Source organism: Melospiza melodia, chromosome 9, assembly GCF_035770615.1.
Source record: "Melospiza melodia melodia isolate bMelMel2 chromosome 9, bMelMel2.pri, whole genome shotgun sequence".
NCBI classification, from domain to species: domain Eukaryota; kingdom Metazoa; phylum Chordata; class Aves; order Passeriformes; family Passerellidae; genus Melospiza; species Melospiza melodia.
The window spans coordinates 4,458,777-4,477,406 of record NC_086202.1 but is presented as its reverse complement, the minus strand read 5'-3'; the positions used below and the strand labels follow the sequence as shown (position 1 = coordinate 4,477,406).

The following is an 18,630-nucleotide window of genomic DNA, read 5'->3' as shown; positions in this document are numbered from 1 at the left end:
AACAGCAGATATCTTAAAACATTAGGAACTCACCAAACTCCTTCTGGCTGTGTGTTATTTGGAATTATTTGTGACCTTTCATCTTTTTTTGCAGCAATAAATGTTTTATTTCCCTTGTCTTTTAGACTTCCATTTTCCAAGAGGGAGGTTCCTGTAGCCAGTGGCTCGGGGTTCATTGTGTCTGAGGATGGGCTGATTGTCACCAACGCCCACGTGGTCACCAACAAGAACAGGGTGAAGGTGGAGCTCAAGAACGGGGAGACTTACGAAGCCAAAATTAAAGATGTTGATGAAAAATCAGACATTGCACTAATTAAAATAGATTCTCAGGTGAGTCGTTGAAGCAAGACACATTTTGTTCCTCTAATTTAACGTCCTCCTTTCCAAAAAGTGTTGCTGATTTTCAGGTCGGAAGGAAAAACAAGTTGTTTACTGGGCTGGGTTGTTGAGAATGTATGAACTAGGTGGATACACCTTTTTAAAAGCCAAGTTTGTGGGTGGCAGTGGTAATTTTGTCACCTCTCAGTGAGGTGACCTCTTTCAGTGTAGTGAAAGTATTACATAGCACTTTTTATGCATCCTCACAATAAAAAACAACACCCCAGTTTGCTGGCTGGTTTGCACACACCTTTTATCTTATATAGCTCTGTCTCAGAGGAGAAATGGGGGTGTTTTGCTTGTGCTACTCTGTCTTGAGTGCCTATATTGAAGTCACAAATGGCTTTTAGAGGACACATTTTTCCCTTGCTGATGCAGATTCTAAAGTGGAAAATACCTTGGGGAGCATCTTGAGCATGGAAATTAAAGCCAGCTTGGAAAGATGTTCTTACACTGCAAGAGGTTTTCTGAGCAGCTTCCCATCTATGATCCCCCTCCATATCAAATGCTCCTCTGTCAGCATTGCTGTGCCTCCTGCCACAGCAGAAAAGCTGTCAGGAGGTTCTGCACACGTAGCAAGAAGGATATTGTGTGGAAATGCTGTGTAATGGAGCTGCCAGCAGCTGGACGTGGCTCTTTGGGGTGCTGCTCACGTTGGCTCCCCCCGTTTGCTCTGTCAGTTGATGACCTCCAAGTTTAAGGGGCAGGAATGCTTCATTGGAAACACATGACTCAGAAATGTGTAGATCTTGCAGCGTTGTTTTAGTTCAGGGCTATTCCCCAGCGAGGTCAGAAGTGTTTGTGCCAGAGTTCATGACTAAGCCAGCGCCTAACGCAGAGCTCTTGGATGACCTGAGGGATGGAGTGCTCCTGCTGCTCCCTTGCCACCTTTACAACTTCAAATCTCCTTCTTTTTTAAAAGCTTCTGAACAGCAACCAGGCAGAAAAACCAAACAGAACCAATAATATTTCTGCCGTGTCGTTTTTTTCTCTGTTTTCACGACGTCGCTTGTTTTCTCATTTTTATCTTAAAATAAGAAAAAGCAGTAAGAAACAAAGGGAAAGGTCCCCCAGCACGAGCACTGGCAGCATTGGGGTGAGCAGGATGGGGCAGGGAGTGAAGGGCAGCCAGAAAAATGCTTGAAAATTGGAAGTACAAGGTGGAGGGGAGAGCAGACGTGGTGAGAAGGAGAGGACTTGGAGCAGCAGGAACCTGAACTCCAGAGGAGAGAGGGGACAGAGAGAAGACACTGAACTGGTGTGATGGGCAGTTTGAGGACTCAGGAAAAGAGCAGGCATGGGCTTGAATGTTGATACCTTGAGGAAATGGCTCCTAGTTGTCCTGGGAAGCTGCTTGTGGGAAGGGAGAACCTGGAAGCAGCTTGGGGAAAAGATAATTCATCCAGATGGGCTTGTGGTGGAAAGCTCACAGGTTTGTGAGTGTGTGGAAGGTTCAGCTCAACAGGGCTGGAATTGGTCTGAGCTGCCCTTGGAAGCACCTTATCAGCTGTACAAGACAGTACCGTGGGTGGTGCTCTCCTCCTGGCCTCCCCCATTGCAGCTCAGGATGATTTTGAGAATTATCAAAATTATTGGGGAGGAAATTTAAAGGGATGGGAGACCCAGATTTCCAGCCAGCTCTGGTAACATGGCACTGGGCAATCCCAGTCCAAGGTGAGGACTGAGGCACCTCTTTTCACAGGACAGGTGTTGCTTTGCATTTGAGAATTAAAACCAATGTTTTATGTGTTCACAAAAAAAATAAAAGTTGAAATGGAAACGTGGTCAGCTGAGAAATCTATTCTCAGATTGAACTTTTATGGGCCATTTTTATACACCCTTTCAAGTTCAGTGTTTGAGCTTTCATTTTTGTTCTGGAATGCCTTGCAGTCATTCAGATGCATGAAAGACTTTTTAAAATCACAAGGGTAATAATTTGTTGAATTTGAAATGTATTTGCTGGCTAAAGAAGTCAGTAGGGTGGTACAAATGACCCCTTAAAAATCTGGAAATGGCATGGAAACCATCCTTAAGAATTTTTCTGAAGTAAGAGGCGAAGTTCTTAAATTGGAATAAAATATTTGAAGGTGACATCAAAGATGCAGAAGGGTTTTTTCTTCTTTTTTATGTGTGGCATTTTAAGGCAGGATCTGAAGGATGAAGAATGCTCTGTGATTAGGAACAGAGCTGGGATCAGGCTCAGCTGGTATTCCTACAGCTGCTCAGATTTTGCAGCAGCCTGGATGCTGTTTCCCTCTAAGGTGTGAACATCTGGTCAGAGACATTACCAGAACTAATTTGGCTTGGCTGAGTGCAGTAGGAAATGAAAAGGGTGGTAAAATCTGGGCAGCACTGAGGATGAACCATTTCCCTGATTAAATTCTTCTCCGTGGAAAAACATCTTGCAGTCAATGAGGAACAGAAACCTTGGAGCAGTTGTTCCAGTCCTAAAATGTGCTTGTTTTTACAGTCTATAAAAGAGAGCACCAGTGTTTCTTGTGTCTGTGGTGACACAGAGCAGTTTGCTGGAGTGTTGAAAGCAGGAAGTAAGATTGGAATCAATGTGGTAGCCATGAATCCAATCTAAATATCCTTCCAAATGCAACGAGGAGAGCACATCACTAGAAAGGAGCAGTGCAGTTGCAGACAATTTGGATATGAACATGCTAAATTCATAAGATTTCCTTAGAAAAAGCTGGATTTTGGCAGCATAGGCAGGGACTGGTGAAATAAATAATGTGTTTTGCATGGCACGTGTGATACTGCAGCGAGTGTGAAACCCATCAGAACTGTTGCACAACACCCCAAAGGCAGCAGATGCTTTTTTGCTGGCAGAGCTGCATTGTGGGATCCATCTCGAGGCAAATAACTACCTTGTTAAATCAGAATGTGTGATACAGCTGCTGGCAAATAAACACCAGCAGGAGGGGAGGAAATTTCAGGGTGGTTTAATGGTCAGTATCAGGGTTAATGGGAGGCAGAATTATAAAAGAACGCAACCCAAATGGAAACTGGAAGCCCAAAGTAGTGGAAGGTAGAGGTGGCTTTTTCTGGAGACCCTTTTCAGCCCTAGAAATAGAGCTCTGTCCACAAAAATGAAGGGGGGAGCAGGGTGAATGGCTTTATTTTGAGATGTTTCTTCTTTCTACATGCTCAAAACCCAGCCATGAGATACTGACCCTGAAATCACACAGGGAACACAAGGCAGGCCCTGAAGATTTTTACTTCTCAGTGTGGCCAGCTCCTGGTTCTTCACCCCAGACAGGATTTGGCATTTGCATGGTGCAGCAGCTGTGGGGCTGTGACCCATCTCTAATTTGTGGTGACATTTCAGCCCTTCAGCTGAAACCTTCAGCTTAAGGTTTCTCCTGCATCTTACTAATAAACACTCTGTTTGACACTTTTAAATCAACAAGACCTCCTGCCCTCGTTGCCCTGGTGGTTTCCTGAGGCAATGAATGTCTGTATCTTTGTGGTTCAGAGGGGATTTGATTCTCCCCTGTGTGTACAAAACTGGAGGAGGCAGGAAAGCAAACTTCCCTGTTTGTGCATCAATATTTTAACAGCCCACATTTTGAAGAAACAAACTACTTGGACGCCAGATGTAAGGGGCTTTTCTGAAATGCTATTTCACTTTGAAATCTGTGGCTGGGTAATATGCCGCTTCCTCTTGAGAGGCTGAGGAAGCCCACATATTGCTTCCAGAAGTGTTCAGGACCCATAAGAATGAAACATCTTGTAAAAAGCTTGGATCTTAACTCCAGTTTATTCATCAGTTTAGGCAGCAGTGGTTTCCTGCCATCTTCAGCTTCTAGTAGCCCTCACTGTGGGGACAATGTGCTGGTCCAACTTCCCATGCAGCAAAATATTCACATCTCCAGGGTGGGTCTGCCAGCACCAGCATATTTTTAATTGTTATTTTTATTTTATTTAATTGGAATTTCATTTGTATTTTATTTTTAAGGGAGAACAGCAATCTCTTGCCAGGCAATTGAAAAGCTGGTGACATATCAAAACAAGACTTCATCCTTTTCTTCTTTTTTTTCCTACAAGCTTCCCATGCTCCATATTTAGATAAGGAGACTCAGTTTTGCTTTTCTAACTATAGATGAAATACTTTTGAAGGCTTGTAATGTGTTCAGCCTGGGTTTTTTGTTTTCTTTGACTCTCTGTCAAGCAGTTTCTAGATGGTAGATGATATTCTATATTTTTATGTGCTCATGACTGGTGGTTTTGTTTTGCCATAACGTATTCTGAAAGCTGAATTAGTCAGAACAGAAATGCAATTCCCAGGACAGTTACATGTTTTGCCAGAGTTACACTCACTGCTGAATTAGTGTTCATCTGTGCCTTTCCCACCTAAAAATAAGAAGCATGAAGGAGATCTGTCGCTGGTTAACACAAATTGAACTCAGAGCTTTTGTCTCCTCTTCATCCCTTTATTGAACTGCAAAGTGCTTCCTGCAAATTCTTGACTTTCCATCCAAAAATGAAGGGGATTACAGAACAGAGGAGGGATTTACTTGCTTTCTGTGCCAGCATGGAGACACATTCACTTATTTCATGGATGAAAAAGCTCAAACCAAAACACCTCCTGCTTATGGCTGGCTGTCTCCTGGTTTCCATTTCTCCGTGGCAGTGCCTGGTGGTGCCTTTCTGCCTCCTCCTCTCTTAGTTTTGGAGCTGTTTTGTCCAGATTTCACTTATTTTATCTGACTCAAGTTGTGCTGTTAAAGGACACCAGGGGAACGTCTGTGCTGGCCCTGCTGGGGCTGCACCTTGAATGCTGGGGTGGTTTTGGGCCCTTCACTGCAAGGAGGACATGGAGGGGCCGGAGGGTGTTCAGGGAAGGGAACAGAGTTGGGGAAGGCTCTGGAGCCCCAGGAGGGGCTGAGGGAGCTGGGAAGGGGCTGGAGAATCCCTGAGGAGCTGGGCAGGGGCTCAGTCTGGAGAAAAGGGGGCTCAGGGGGCCCTTGTGGCTCTGCACAGCTCCTGCCAGGAGGAGAACAGGGACAGGAGAGGGAACAGCCTCAGGCTGGGCCAGGGCAGGCCCAGGGTGGATTTTGGGATAAATTTCCTCATAGAAGGGCAGTGTTGGAATCCCCATTCCTGGAGGGATCTAAAAGCCATGTGGATGCAGCACTTGGGGACACTGGGTTAGTGGTGGCCTTGGCAGTGCTGGGTTAGGGGTTGGGCTCCATAATCTCAGAGGCCTTTCCTGTGACGGTGTTCACACAGGTCCCAGGATGAGGGAAGAGATGAGGATCTGACTCCATGTTTCAGAAGGCTTGATTTATTATTTTATGATATATATTATATTAAAACTCTACTAAAAGAATAGAAGAAAGGATTTCATCAGAAGGCTGGCTAAGAATAGACAAAGAAAGAATGTTAACAAAGGCTTGTGATTGATATGAATGATAACAGCTGACTGTGATTGGCCATTAATTAGAAACAACCACATGAGACCAATCACAGATGCACCTGTTGCATTCCACAGCAGCAGATAACCATTGTTTACATTTTGTTCCTGAGGCCTCTCAGCTTCTCAGGAGGAAAAATCGTAAAGAAAGAATTTTTCATAAAAGATGTCTGTGACATTTTCCAACCTAAACGATTCCATGTTTCTTTGAGTCCCTCTGGCTGATGATGCTGATCTCTACCTCTCCTGTCATGCCACAATAGCTGTGTCCTATTGTTGGCTGGGGCCATTTCTTGTGGTGGTGTGCAGCTCTCCATGTCGTGGGAGTTGTGTTTATCCAGGGTTGGAGTCAAATCCATATATAAAAACGTCTGAAGCCCTTTGGGATGCGAATGTCTTAAAATATTAACCCTAATTAATGGCTCCTTCTCTGCCTGGGTGTAAACAGTGAGTCATGTGCCACTTAGGGGTTTGCATGTTTGGTCCTATTTCTGTGTGCTTGCAGAATGCCTGCCTGCAGATTTGTTTTATTGAATAAACAGGGATCCAGCAGAGCCCCAAGGCTTCATCAAAGCAAGAGTTAGAAAAGACAGGGGTAGAAAAGGTATTATATGTTGCCCAAAGCCATGCAGTGAGTCACTGGGAGAGCTGGGTTTGGGTGTTCCTGGCTCCCTGCTGCCTGTGCTGCAAGGCATGGTCCTTTGCCTGGCACTTTTAATTAACTGCACTGGCAAATCTGCAGTCAAAGCAGGAGAATCACGAGTTGGAGCGGTGCTTATGTCATCCTGAGGGCCATCAGACATTATGTAAAGATTGAAGAATGCACATTTATTAAGTATAGTTATTAAGAGCCCTGAACTCACACTCATTTCACCAGGATTCCTGAACTTCCCTGGGATGAGCCTGCCAGGGGCAGGGTGTGAGGGCACAGAGGGGATGTTCTGACACGATCCTGGTACAGCACTGCCTGCCTGGCACTGCCAGGGCTCCTCCTGGGCTGCTAAAGGATGTTTGTCCCACTCCATCATGGGATTTTCATAGGTTTTATACTGGTTTCATTTCAAAACCACGTGCACAATGTAAATAAATACTTGAGTTTGTTTTAGGTTTTTTATAACTCAAAATTTAATCGTGAGTGTGGCAATGTTTTAAGCTATTTTAGAGAGAATTCCTCAAATTTAAAGCCATGACAGCACATATATTTACCATAACCAATTCTTCATGGCATTGTTTTGTAGGGGCATCAATACATTTACATGCAGTGCCTTTGGTGTGCCAGTCCTGCCCCACACCAGGAAATCACAGGGAATACAGGACACGTTTTCCAAAGCTGTGTTTCATAATGTCTGCAGGACCAGGAGGTTTTTGCAACGAATTTTTGTTTCTAGCAAGGGAAAGGTTAGCCAGACTTTCCAGAAGGCATGTTGAATCACAGGGGTGACCTGCAGCCAATCCATACAGCATCAGAGCTTGAACTGAAGCCTGGCTAGTATAGGCACAGCCCTGAAAACTCAGCACAATCACAATTGTATTAGTCACAGGCCGTTCCTGTACTTTCTCTCTGCTGCCAGATGCAATTTTGGCTTTGTGACTGTTGTTACAACTCAGGAACTTTGTATAAATATTTTAACTTTGTACACGACCAGCCTTTAATTTTTTTTTTCCTGGTAATGAAACAGAAAAACTATTCTGTTTTCTTTTGCTTGTCTCTGTTTCATTTGCTGATAAATGTCCCCTTTTTCTGCGAAGTATCTGTGTTCAGTGCACTGAGACACAAACAAAAGCCACTTTTTGTCTTTTGTGTGGGTTTTTTTTGTTTGGTTTTTTGGGTGTTTTTGGTTTTTTTTTGGGGGGGGGGAGGCTTGTTGGTTTTTTTTAAGAAGGAAGAGCAGTGCCAAAAGAAGATGCTGGCTTTGACCAATGACATCTTGCAAACACGTGCTGCGTAAGCTCAATAGCATCTGGTGGGAGGAGGAAGGGCCAGGGTGCTCCCTGTGTCCAAACATGACCCAGATGGGGCTGTTTGTGTGAGCTGAGCACAACTGCCTGATTCCCCTGCCCTGGAATCATCCTGGAGCTGTGCCTGGGATCAGGGGCTGCCCTGGGATGCTGCTGCCTCTGCAGTAGTGATGGGGAAACAGGGCAGAGCAGCTGGATCCTTCCCAGAGCTAAGCCACAGCTGGGTTTATCTGTGGCTGTGGCACTGATAAGGGCTGTGTTTTATCATTATTATTATTTATTAGCAGGGCATTGCTGGTTGTGATAACTTTCCTCTGAATGCAAACAGACATGGAAATGCTTTCTGCTTTCTCTGCTGCCTATTCTGTTGCTCTCCCAGCTCACTCTGTTGGTTTAATTATTTTCTTGCTGTCTGGAGACTGAAAGATAAATTTGCATAAAGCATCTTACCCTGTCTGGGAGCTGGCAATGAATTTTATTGAAACAATCTGCTCATCTGGGTAAAACTTCCCTGGTGGGATTGTAACAAAGCTGGATAAAGGATACACAAGACCAGTCTTGTTAAACATTAAAACCATGACTCCTGTATTTGCAGCAGCATATAGTGATAACTGATGCCATTATTTTTTGTTTTCTAATTTGGAGGCATTGTCTGTCTCTTAGGATATTTGAAATAAACTGTAGGTGAAAAACACAAAGTGATGGGAATTTGGGTTAGTTTATAACACTGAATTTTTGTCCCTATGAATGAATTATTGAGTCAGGCTTTCAAACTGTGGTAACAAAACCTGAGCCAGCAATGAGTTTCCAAATTAATCATTCAATATTTTCCCTTTTTGCCAAAACTTGAAGTAGGTTAAGCTTAGAGGAAAGCTAGGTTCAAGTTAGCTTTGCCAAGCAAAAGATAAATGCCTCCAGAATTCTGTTTTGATTTTTGGGTTCAGTAACCTAATCCTTCAAATCCTTAAGTCTAAACCTGCACTTATACGTGTTCATTGCTGCTAATAGAAATAGTCTAGTGACATGGTTAAAGACCATGGGTTAAATATATGGTTAAATTACCTGGAGAGGACCAGGATAATTTAGACAACAGATAAAAATATTTAAAAACATGTCACATCACTGTAAGTGTAGAGATAGGCTTTTTAAAGTGTGAAGAAAGGGAGAAATGGCACTCAATGTGTATTGTACAGGCAAGTGATGAATAAAAAAGTATTTATTTGAACTATGATCTGTTTCAGAACACCCTTGATTCATTAACAAGTGTGTGGATCCAACCTCCCCTCCCCTTTTTTATTTTTAATTGCTGCACAATGCAGTGTTTGCTGGATTTTAATAATGTTTTAGTGGGAATGTCTTCAACTATGTAATATTTATTGTGTTTAGTGATAAGATCTTGAAAGGAAAGTATAATGGTATCCTCCACTGTCATAACAGAAAAATCACATCAGGTCCTTCAATCCTAACATCTTCAGAGGAGGACATCACTGTATGTAGGAGGGAATATAATTATTTAGAAGAGATACTTTATTAAAAGAAATTTAGATGAATCATTAGCTGGTGTCTTGTCAGAACATAAATGCTTTTAACTGTACACATGCATGTTTAAGACTCTTGGGCTGTTGCTTTCATGATTCTTTAGTGTTCACTCTCAAACAATATCATTTCTATTTCAGCAGCTGTTTGCTAATTATTTCAAGAAGTGTTGGATGTGGCTCCTTTCTAGTATCATCACATGTTTGCTTTGTACAGCAGAGCATAAATATTCCTTTGGTCTTTGGATTGTTCTTCATTTAATGGGTACCTGTTGTGGAAAAAGTTCTGCAGTGTAAAGAGCCCACACTGGATGTTTCTGTACCAACCCACACACAAAATGCTCAAAGAAAACAGAACAAAATCCCTGAGGGATGAAAGCCTCTCTCCCTCTTTTCCTCTACCCTGTGAATGCATTCACCCTTCCGTAACATTTCTTCTGCCAGCGGAGCAATGCCTTAACATTCGAATTTTCTTTTTTTTTCCACTTTTTTATTTTTCAGGGTAAATTGCCAGTCCTTCTGCTGGGCCAGTCTGCAGACCTGAGGCCAGGGGAGTTTGTGGTGGCCATTGGCAGCCCCTTTTCCCTGCAGAACACGGTGACCACGGGCATCGTCAGCACCACGCAGCGCGGCGGCAAGGAGCTGGGGCTGCGCAACTCCGACATGGACTACATCCAGACAGATGCCATCATCAATGTACGTCCCCTCCGGGCTGCCCCCCTCAGCCCTGGCCTTTCCCCAGCAGAAATCCCTCCTGGGATGCCCTTCTGAGGAGCAGGGAGCGTTTCTTCTCTCCCTGTAAACCTGGACATCTGCACCACAGCAGCGCTTGGTGTTACGGAGAAATCCCCCCAAGGAGCCACACCAGGCACAGTGTCTGCCTTCACTTCAAAATCCTTGCAGATTGCAAGGGAGGAGGCAATGTTCTCTGGCAAATAACTATCTTTTGGAAATCCGTCTTGTTTTCTGAAGAAGAAGCCAAGCTTCGTTTAAGGGTTCAAGTTCATTTCTGCATTAAGGCAAAACAATAGTTTTTGTACTTCAGATCTTGGCCTTGTAAGAAATCTTCACTAACAGCTCCCAGAGCTGTCCTAAAATCCTCTCAGTTTCTAGTGTGGCACTAAAACAACAAAAGGAAAACCTTGGATTTCTTAACTTACTCTGGCAGGAGAAGGAAAACAAAAGTATTTGCAAAGCTCAGCTAAAAGAGTGATGTTAAACTGTGGTTTATGGTTTATTTAAAACTCTTCTATTGCATGAACTTAATAGACAATGGAAGCAGTACTACAGAAATATTGCAAAAATTTATTTTGTATTTTGCTTGCAACAAATTAGGAGCTAAATACTAAAATGTGTTCTTAACTTATGTTTATTTTCAGTATGGGAATTCTGGAGGACCCCTAGTAAATCTGGTAAGAGTTTCTCTAAGTTTGCTTAGTGTCAAGCTTATTTCTGTTTAATTTAAAAAATAAAACCAAACAATATACCCCACCCAAACCAAGAACAAAAAAAAAGCAAACTCCCCCCACCAGATGTGGGATTTGCAGCTTTCGATATCTGGCTGACTACACAAAATTCACATGGTTCTTACTAATCAGTTGTCTGTGTTTATGTTGGCAAAAAGCTACATTTGGATTTCAATATTTAGGATGTTTATGGTTTGCATAGTTTCAAACAAGTGTAATGTTGTTTTTGCTCAAGCCCTGCAAAAAGGAAAAAAACCACATTTTACAGTGAGGTGTTTGCCCTTGCTGTTTACCCTGCAGCTGGCAATTATTTTCTTTTCACACAGAAACTCAGCTAAATATTTCCAAAATGTGTCTACTCTTTCATTTTGGATTCACCAAAAAATCCATATATTTTCAGGATATTAGGGTTTATTTGCCAATACTGTAGAATGAACTGAAGCAGTTGCAAAACTGAGTGAGAGCTCTCATGTCTCCTGAGGGTGCATGGGGTTGAGTCCTCAGGAGGCATGGCACAGACTGAAACTCAGAACTACTCAGAGTTTCTGCCTTGGAGGAGATTTGGCAATGTTTTTTGCCACCCAATTCACAGCACACATTCACTTAAAACCACCTGTAGTTAGAGAGTTTTTGTCTGGGATGAACCAGAGAATGAAACTGCTGAGGTTTCAAAAGAGATGACATCAGAGATGTTTCATCCAAAGCTCTTGGAGTTTTATTGCCAGGAAAATGCAGTTTGATTTTGGCAAACTGTATTTTTCTTTAAGTTATTATGTAAGTGTCTCAGGAGCAGTTGGTGCCAGGCATTATATGATGCTTGCTGAAATATACACAGAATAGCTGCAGAATGTGTTGCTCATCTGCTGCAAGCATAAGAATTGCCCAGTTTTATCTCTTCTGCAGCAAGATGAATAATCACACTGATTTTCCAAAATTCCTAAGTAGTGTTTTATCAATAGACTCAAAAAATTACACTTAAAACTTAAAGAAAGTTGAAGACCAGCTACAAAATGTGAATTTGTCTTTGTGACTGCTCGGATGAGACAATCCATTTCTCTCATTTCTCTTTGAGATGTTCCATATTTGCCAATAATAGCTTTTTTTTTTTTTTTCCTCCAGGATGGTGAAGTCATTGGCATTAACACATTAAAAGTTACAGCAGGAATCTCATTTGCTATCCCATCTGATAAAATAAAGAAGTTCCTAACTGAATCCCATGACAGACAAGCTAAAGGTACGGTACTTGGGAACAGGAAAACCAGAAAATAACCTGCTCTAGAGGGTGGCATCACTGCCCATGGCAGGGGGTTGGAAATAAATGACCTTAAAGGTCCCTTCCAACCCAAACCATTCTGTGAAAACAGTGATAAACCAGAAAGCCAGCAGCCTGGCTGGCATTAAGATTAAAAAATAAAAGTAGCCAAAACTCTATTTCTACACTAATTCATAAATAGTAGCCAACACTCTGTAAGGATGGCTAAAAAAGTAAAGAAAAGCTAACTAGCAGTGTAAAAAAACAGATAATTTAAGCTGCTGAAGAGTAAAAAAATATCGCTAGCAAAATAAAAAAAAACTACTTGTAAAAGTCTGCCATATAAGTGCTCATATCCCCAAAAGTAAAGCTAATAAAAAGCACCAAAACAATAAGCAATTTAACCAAACTGCAAAAGTGTCAAAAATAGACCTAAATTAAAAACATAAAAACATAAAAAATTATTCCTAACTCAATAAACTCATAATACCTCAGACCATCAAAATAAAAATGCCAGCTATAAGTAAACACAAAACCAAAAAGTAAATTTAACCATAAACAGTATTTCTCAAGTTATCCATAACTATAAAACATATGCTACCATCAAGCAAGCCAAGCATATAAAAAATAGAAAAAAAAAACATAAATATCAAAACTCTGAGCTGTCACTTTGATTTTTTTAAGATTCTCTAAGCCTTCTGATGTTTACATTCTTGTAACAAACTTTCTCACACACTTTCAGTAAATAACTTATTGTTTTGCATTCTTTTATGGAAGAAGAGAAATTTGATGGACTGTTGGATTGTCCAGTGCCATGGGAGAGGTGGCACTGTCACCCTCCAATCCACGGTCACTCTTGGAAATCTATAAATGTTGGAGGCAGAAAAAAAAATTCCCTTTTTTCACCTTGAGAGCAGCAGTGTGTGAGCTCATGTTGTTTCATATAGTGACAGTCTGAAAAAGTGGAAGATAAAGTTTTGAAAGCCAGAGGCTCTTTGGGTCAGGGCAACTGATCACGACCCCTTTTCCTTTTTGCAGGAAAAGCTGTAACCAAAAAGAAATACATTGGCATACGAATGATGTCCCTAACCCCCAGGTAAGTACCCAGGGTGGCTCCTCACCTTTCCCAGCGTGGTCTCTGCATGCATTTGGATCCAGCTGGGGACGTGGATTTGGATGTGTGCTGGTGACAAACCCAGCCAGCCCTGGCCACCTCCTCCTCTGCGGCTGCCACCTGGTGGGACTCTCCTCTAGACTCTCCTGTGAGCTAGCTCTTAAACAACTCCTGGCTTTTTCTTCTCCTTAATGCTTCAGAAGAGAGTAGCTGGTGACTGTGGCTCTGTCCTGGGGTTGCATCCATGTTGTTGTACGTTTTCATGGCCTACGTCAGCCACGTGCGCTCCTACATTTCTATAAAGTTATTTTCATTAAACTCTTCACTTAATGTCAAATGAAGCTTCTGTGTGGACTTGCTTATTCATGCTCTGGCTATAAGACACTCATGAGCAGGTAGTGCCATGTCCTGTAAAGATAACCAGAGGTTTTCCCTTGTGCAGGATCCACAGGTAGAACAAAGCATTGAAACACGTGGGGTTGGGGCTGTTTTAGGTGTTCAGGGTTGCAGGGGGTGATTCTGTCCCTCTAATCTGCTCTGAGGAGACCCCAGCTGGGGCTGTGCATCCAGCTCTGGGCGCTCACCCAGGAAGGTCCTGGACCTGCTGGAGCCAGTCCAGAGGAGGTCCCACAGATGATCAGAGGGGTGGAGCAGCTCTGCCATGAGGAAAGGCTCATGAGAGAATTGGGATTGTTCAGCCTGGAGTAGAGGAGTTTTGTGACCTGAAGGGAGCCTGACAGGAAGATGGAGAGGGACTATTTACAAAAGGCCTGGAGTGACAGGATGAGGGGGAATGGCTTCAAACTGACAGAGAGTGGGTTTAGATGGGATATTAGGAAAATAATCTTCCCTGTGAGGGTGGGAGGCCCTGGCACAGAGTGCCCAGAGCAGCTGTGGCTGCCCCTGGATCCCTGGATGTGCCCAAGGCCAGGTTGGACAGGGCTTGGAGCAGCCTGGGTTAGTATAAGTTATCCCTGACCATGGCAGGGGTGAGGACTGGATGGGATTTAAGGTCCCTTCCAGCCCAAACCAGTTTGTGATTCTACAATCTGCAGTTTCTAAAGCTTTGAAATGTTTGAACTCTGATTGTCTGTATCTATTGAAATGGTTGCCTTTACCAGAAATAGACATTAAAAAGCTGCATGCTTGCAAAAAAAAAGTAATAATTCCTGAAATATGCATCTAAGGGTTAAAATGGATGCTGAAGTGGCAGACCAATGTGTGTAAAACAGCTCAACTTGTGTTAAGTGACTTCAGCAAAATGCGTGGGGGGGTTTTTTCCTGTCTTGACAAAATATTTTTTTTTGCTATTTCTTCATTTTTCAGCAAAGCTAGAGAGCTGAAGGATCGCCATAAAGACTTCCCTGATGTTGTCTCTGGGGCCTATGTCATTGAAGTCATTCCAGAAACACCAGCTGAAGCGTAGGTTGAAGTGCTTTTTTCTCCAAACCACTACCACTGGCTCGAGGGGGTAACGATGGAGGCTGTTCCCTGCTTCACTGGCTTTCTTCATTATGCTCAATTAACAGGGCTGTGCCCATCTGATTGCTGTTAGCTTGTCTGCTGGAAATGGGTTTGTGGTTTCATTCTGGTCCCTGATGGGCAATCCTGTAACTGTATCTCAGGGCATTGCAGGGAAGCCCTGTCAGCCTTCCAGGCCCAAGGGAAGGCATTCAGGGGGTGTGAAAACTCCTTTTTCCTTTTTCTCAGCAGTTGCTTCCAAGGCATCTGCTGTACCAGTGCCAGTGCTGAATAGAGACTTTTGTTCCTGCACACTCTCCATGGCCCTGCTGGTCACTGCAGGACAGCAAATGAGGAGGTTTTGGGCCCACTTTGAAAGAAATGTCCACCTCAGTGCTGGCCAAACCCACCATCTCCCCTGGCACACCTTGGGGCTGAAATCCTCCCTTGGCAGCAGGCACTCTTCCATGTGAGAGCTTTGTCAGCAGTCGCATTACTGGAAGAGATTTTGGGTTTGGAGAAGTGACTTTTTCTGTTCCTGTTAGTCAGGATTTGCTCAGAAGCTGGCCCTGCTGGTTGGTGCCCCTGCCTGGCAGCTGGGCTGTGGTCACTGGCACTGCTCTGGCTGGCTTCTGCTGGAGACACTTTTCTCTCAGGGTTTGCCTGATAGGAAACTGCTCAGTAATCCAGGGCAGGAAATGGGAAACCTTATTCATTATCTGAAACCTGGGATCATTTGAGAGAGGAGTAAATCTTTGTGGCAGCAAAAGAGCCTTATGTGGCACCAAAGGCATGGAGGCAGAAAGCTGCTTGGGGCAGGCATACATTGCCTTTTGGGAGGACTGCAAGGATGGCTGGGTGGTGTTTTTTGGGACAGTTTGGGTGTAAGATAACAGAGCTAGCTGTCCAGTGTGCTCTCTGAACTTCTGCTGTGTTTGTAGATGATCCTTGTTAGTGTCTGCAGTGTGAAGGAATGTGTAGGAATGATTTGGCTGCTCCAGTGTGGGGCTGGAGTTGTTGCCTTGGTGTTCAGGTTCGGCCTGAAGGTGCAGAAAAGTCATTTTGGGAGTGGGGATGATAGCAGAGAGTGGGAGAGGGACTTTGGAGAGGAAGAAAAAATGTGAGGCAATGTAACCTAATATGAAGGGAGACCCAAATCAAGGTGCTCCATCCAAAGAATGGCCTGGCAGTTAAAATGCAGCCCATGTTGGCTCTGTCCCCCCATTCCCAGTCCCTGGCCCAGAGGTTTTCTTTCTTATGCTGATCTGTCCAGCACGTGTTGAGTAGATGTGTGGTGTTGTGAGGTCCCCAGGACAAGATGAGGGATGAGAATTTGACTCCATGTTTTCAGAAGGGTTAATTATTATTATATTATATTATATTATATTATATTATATTATATTATATTATATTATATTATATTATATTATATTACTATACTGAAGAAAGAGAAAGGTTACATCAGAAGGCTTAACAAGAATGATAATGAAGGCTCATGACTGACAGAGTCCGATACAGCTGATGGTGATTGGTCATTAATTAAAAACAATTCATGTGTTTGGATAAACAACCTCCAGACCACATTCCAGAGGAGCAAATCATGGAGAAGCTGAGGCTTCTCATCTTCCCAGGAGAAGAAATCCTGGTGAAGGGATTTTTCAGAAAATATCACGGTGTCACAGATGTCCTGGTGGGCCACAGGAGCAGAGCTGCAGTGACCCGTCCTGGCTGTGAGTCACATGGAGAGGCTGCATGAAAAACCATGCAATGGCCTCCTTTAGGGACATGTTTTCAGCCATTCCTCCTGTAGGCAACCAGATTTGTTGTAACCATTGGCCAAGGGCACCCTGCTTGCAGGAGACACTCGTGTCAGGCGCCTTCTGTGGGTGGAAGAGGCCGATGAGTGGTCTGTGGTTTTGTGAAGGATTATGCTTCTGAAGGGTTGAATCATGTCTGATCTGTCTTGGTTGATTTTTCCATCCCTTGCAGCCAGATCGTTGTGCAAGACTGGGCAAGATGTTGTGGTCTGTGGCATCCCTCACCAGCCATTTCTTGGTGCTGGCAGCAGCTCCAGCCAAGCCTGGGGAGAGACACAGCCCTGCTTCTGCCCTGGCTTGCTTTGAGTCAGGAAGGTTCAGATTTGGAGGTCAGAAAAAGGGATTTTGGGTGCAGAGGAAGGAGACATCTGATTTTAGGTGACATCTGATTTTTTAGTTTTTTGACCAAACTAGATAGCTACATGTGTTACCCTGCTCAGGTTTAAACCATGAAGGGTGGGTGAAGTGGCTGCCAGGGGCTGAAATCCCTCAGTAGCACACAGTGCCACTCGGGTTGCTTCTCTGTGTGTTCAGGAACAAAAGCTTGGGCAATCTCCCCTCCAAAATCAATCTGCTTTGTTGCAATTATTTCAGAATTATTTTTAGATATTTTTAGAATTATTTTTAGGTATGAACACCTAAGATCTTTATTGCAGGATTAACTGCTATTTGCAACAGCGAATGCCTTTGAAGGCAGTGAAACATGGGATTCATCAAACTAGTACATCCATCAGATCCTGAGGTTTCTGCACTTCATTGTAACCTTCACTGCTTCATAAATTCTGATTTCTTTCCTCACGGCTGCCATGTCTGCTGTTGGGTGGGAAATAACAATAATAATAATCCAGAATTTATTTTTTTTCCCCTAAAAATAAAACTGCAATTCTAACACATTGCTGCTTTGTGTTTTCAGTGGTGGCCTGAAGGACAACGATGTGATTATAAGCATCAATGGGCAGTCCATAAGCTCAGCCAGTGATGTCAGTGACATCATTAAAAAGGACAGTACCTTGCACATGGTGGTGCGCAGGGGCAACGAAGATGTGATGCTCACAGTAGTTCCCGAGGAAATCGACCCCTAACCAGAAACATGAGCTGGATTTCATGTTTTCTTTTAACAGCAATGGACTGCTTGTACTCTCTCTGTGCTGGTACAGGAAAACGTTAGACTTCTGACCAACATTCTGCTTGTTCAGTGGATTAGTATTGGCCAACAGAGTAACTTCTACTAGGTTTAAGGTGCAAAATCAGCGTAATTTCACATACTCCTGATGATAATTTTTTTTTTCCTTCTGTATTATGTATGCAATGTATTCTTTACTGGCTTTTACATCCCCCTGCTTAACGGAACAACATTTGCTTCCCTGTGTTGAGTAGATTTCCTGTCATTTCCTCTAAGACTTAAACAAAACACAACCCACGCACACAGTGTGTGTTGTGGCATTCAGGTATTTATAGGTTAGCTGTGTTTTAACTGGAAATGCCATTGTAAAGGAGTAGTCAGCCTAAAAGGAAACACAATTGGGAAATAAAGTTTGGTTTATAAACACAAAAGGAATCCCAACCCAAATAACCTCCTGAGGACCCTGTGCAGGACTTTAATACTATGATATTTTCCTAGTGTTATTAAAAGAATTCAACAGTACCTCTTGTGAGTGACTAATTTTGCTTCCCCTTATGGAGTGGTTTTCTTTGCATGGCACATCTGCCTGGTGGTCTCCCTTTAATCATCATTTAATCACAATTTATTTTTCAGAATGTGCCTTGTGTTTGTGCTTTTGTGCAATCTGTTCTCCTCAGCAAGGCTGGGTTGAATTTGTCATATTGTATTGCCTTTGTCTTCCAGATGTTAATGCATTTTCCTTACTGTTTCAATTACAACCCCACCAACGCCTGGAATCTGTTTGCCCACTGTAGAAATTGCCACATGGTGGGTCACAGATTTCATACCATTCTGGTTCAGATATCAGGATGTCTGTAACCATTTAGACCTGGCATTAAGCTCTTTAAAACAGGCCTGGTTTATCCAAATCTGGAGTGCTGGTGTGTGTGTGTGGACCTGGTTTTGACTCTGGGATATAGGGCATTCCTCTGACAGGCATTAATCTTCATACATATGTTTATTGATGCCCTTGAAGCTTGGGGGTGGTGAGTGGGTTTGTCTTGCTGTGAAGGAGAACAATCAGCTACACCTTATTACAAGGTAATTACTCATTGGGTAAATAA

The 18,630-nt window shown here is 43.1% G+C and overlaps 1 protein-coding gene across 1 annotated transcript in view; it reads left to right on the top strand.

Moving 5' to 3' along the window:
• Positions 1 to 18,049, top strand: part of HTRA1 (HtrA serine peptidase 1) — a 34,032-nt gene extending 15,983 nt beyond the window's left edge. The window contains exons 3-9 of the mRNA XM_063163047.1: positions 126 to 330; positions 9,796 to 9,990; positions 10,674 to 10,706; positions 11,880 to 11,994; positions 13,051 to 13,108; positions 14,453 to 14,548; positions 17,318 to 18,049. Coding sequence (XP_063019117.1) covers positions 126 to 330; positions 9,796 to 9,990; positions 10,674 to 10,706; positions 11,880 to 11,994; positions 13,051 to 13,108; positions 14,453 to 14,548; positions 17,318 to 17,486 — 871 coding nt within the window. The 3' untranslated portion in view covers positions 17,487 to 18,049. The remainder of the gene's footprint in view (positions 1 to 125; positions 331 to 9,795; positions 9,991 to 10,673; positions 10,707 to 11,879; positions 11,995 to 13,050; positions 13,109 to 14,452; positions 14,549 to 17,317) is intronic.
• The last annotated feature ends 581 nt before the right edge of the window (positions 18,050 to 18,630 follow it).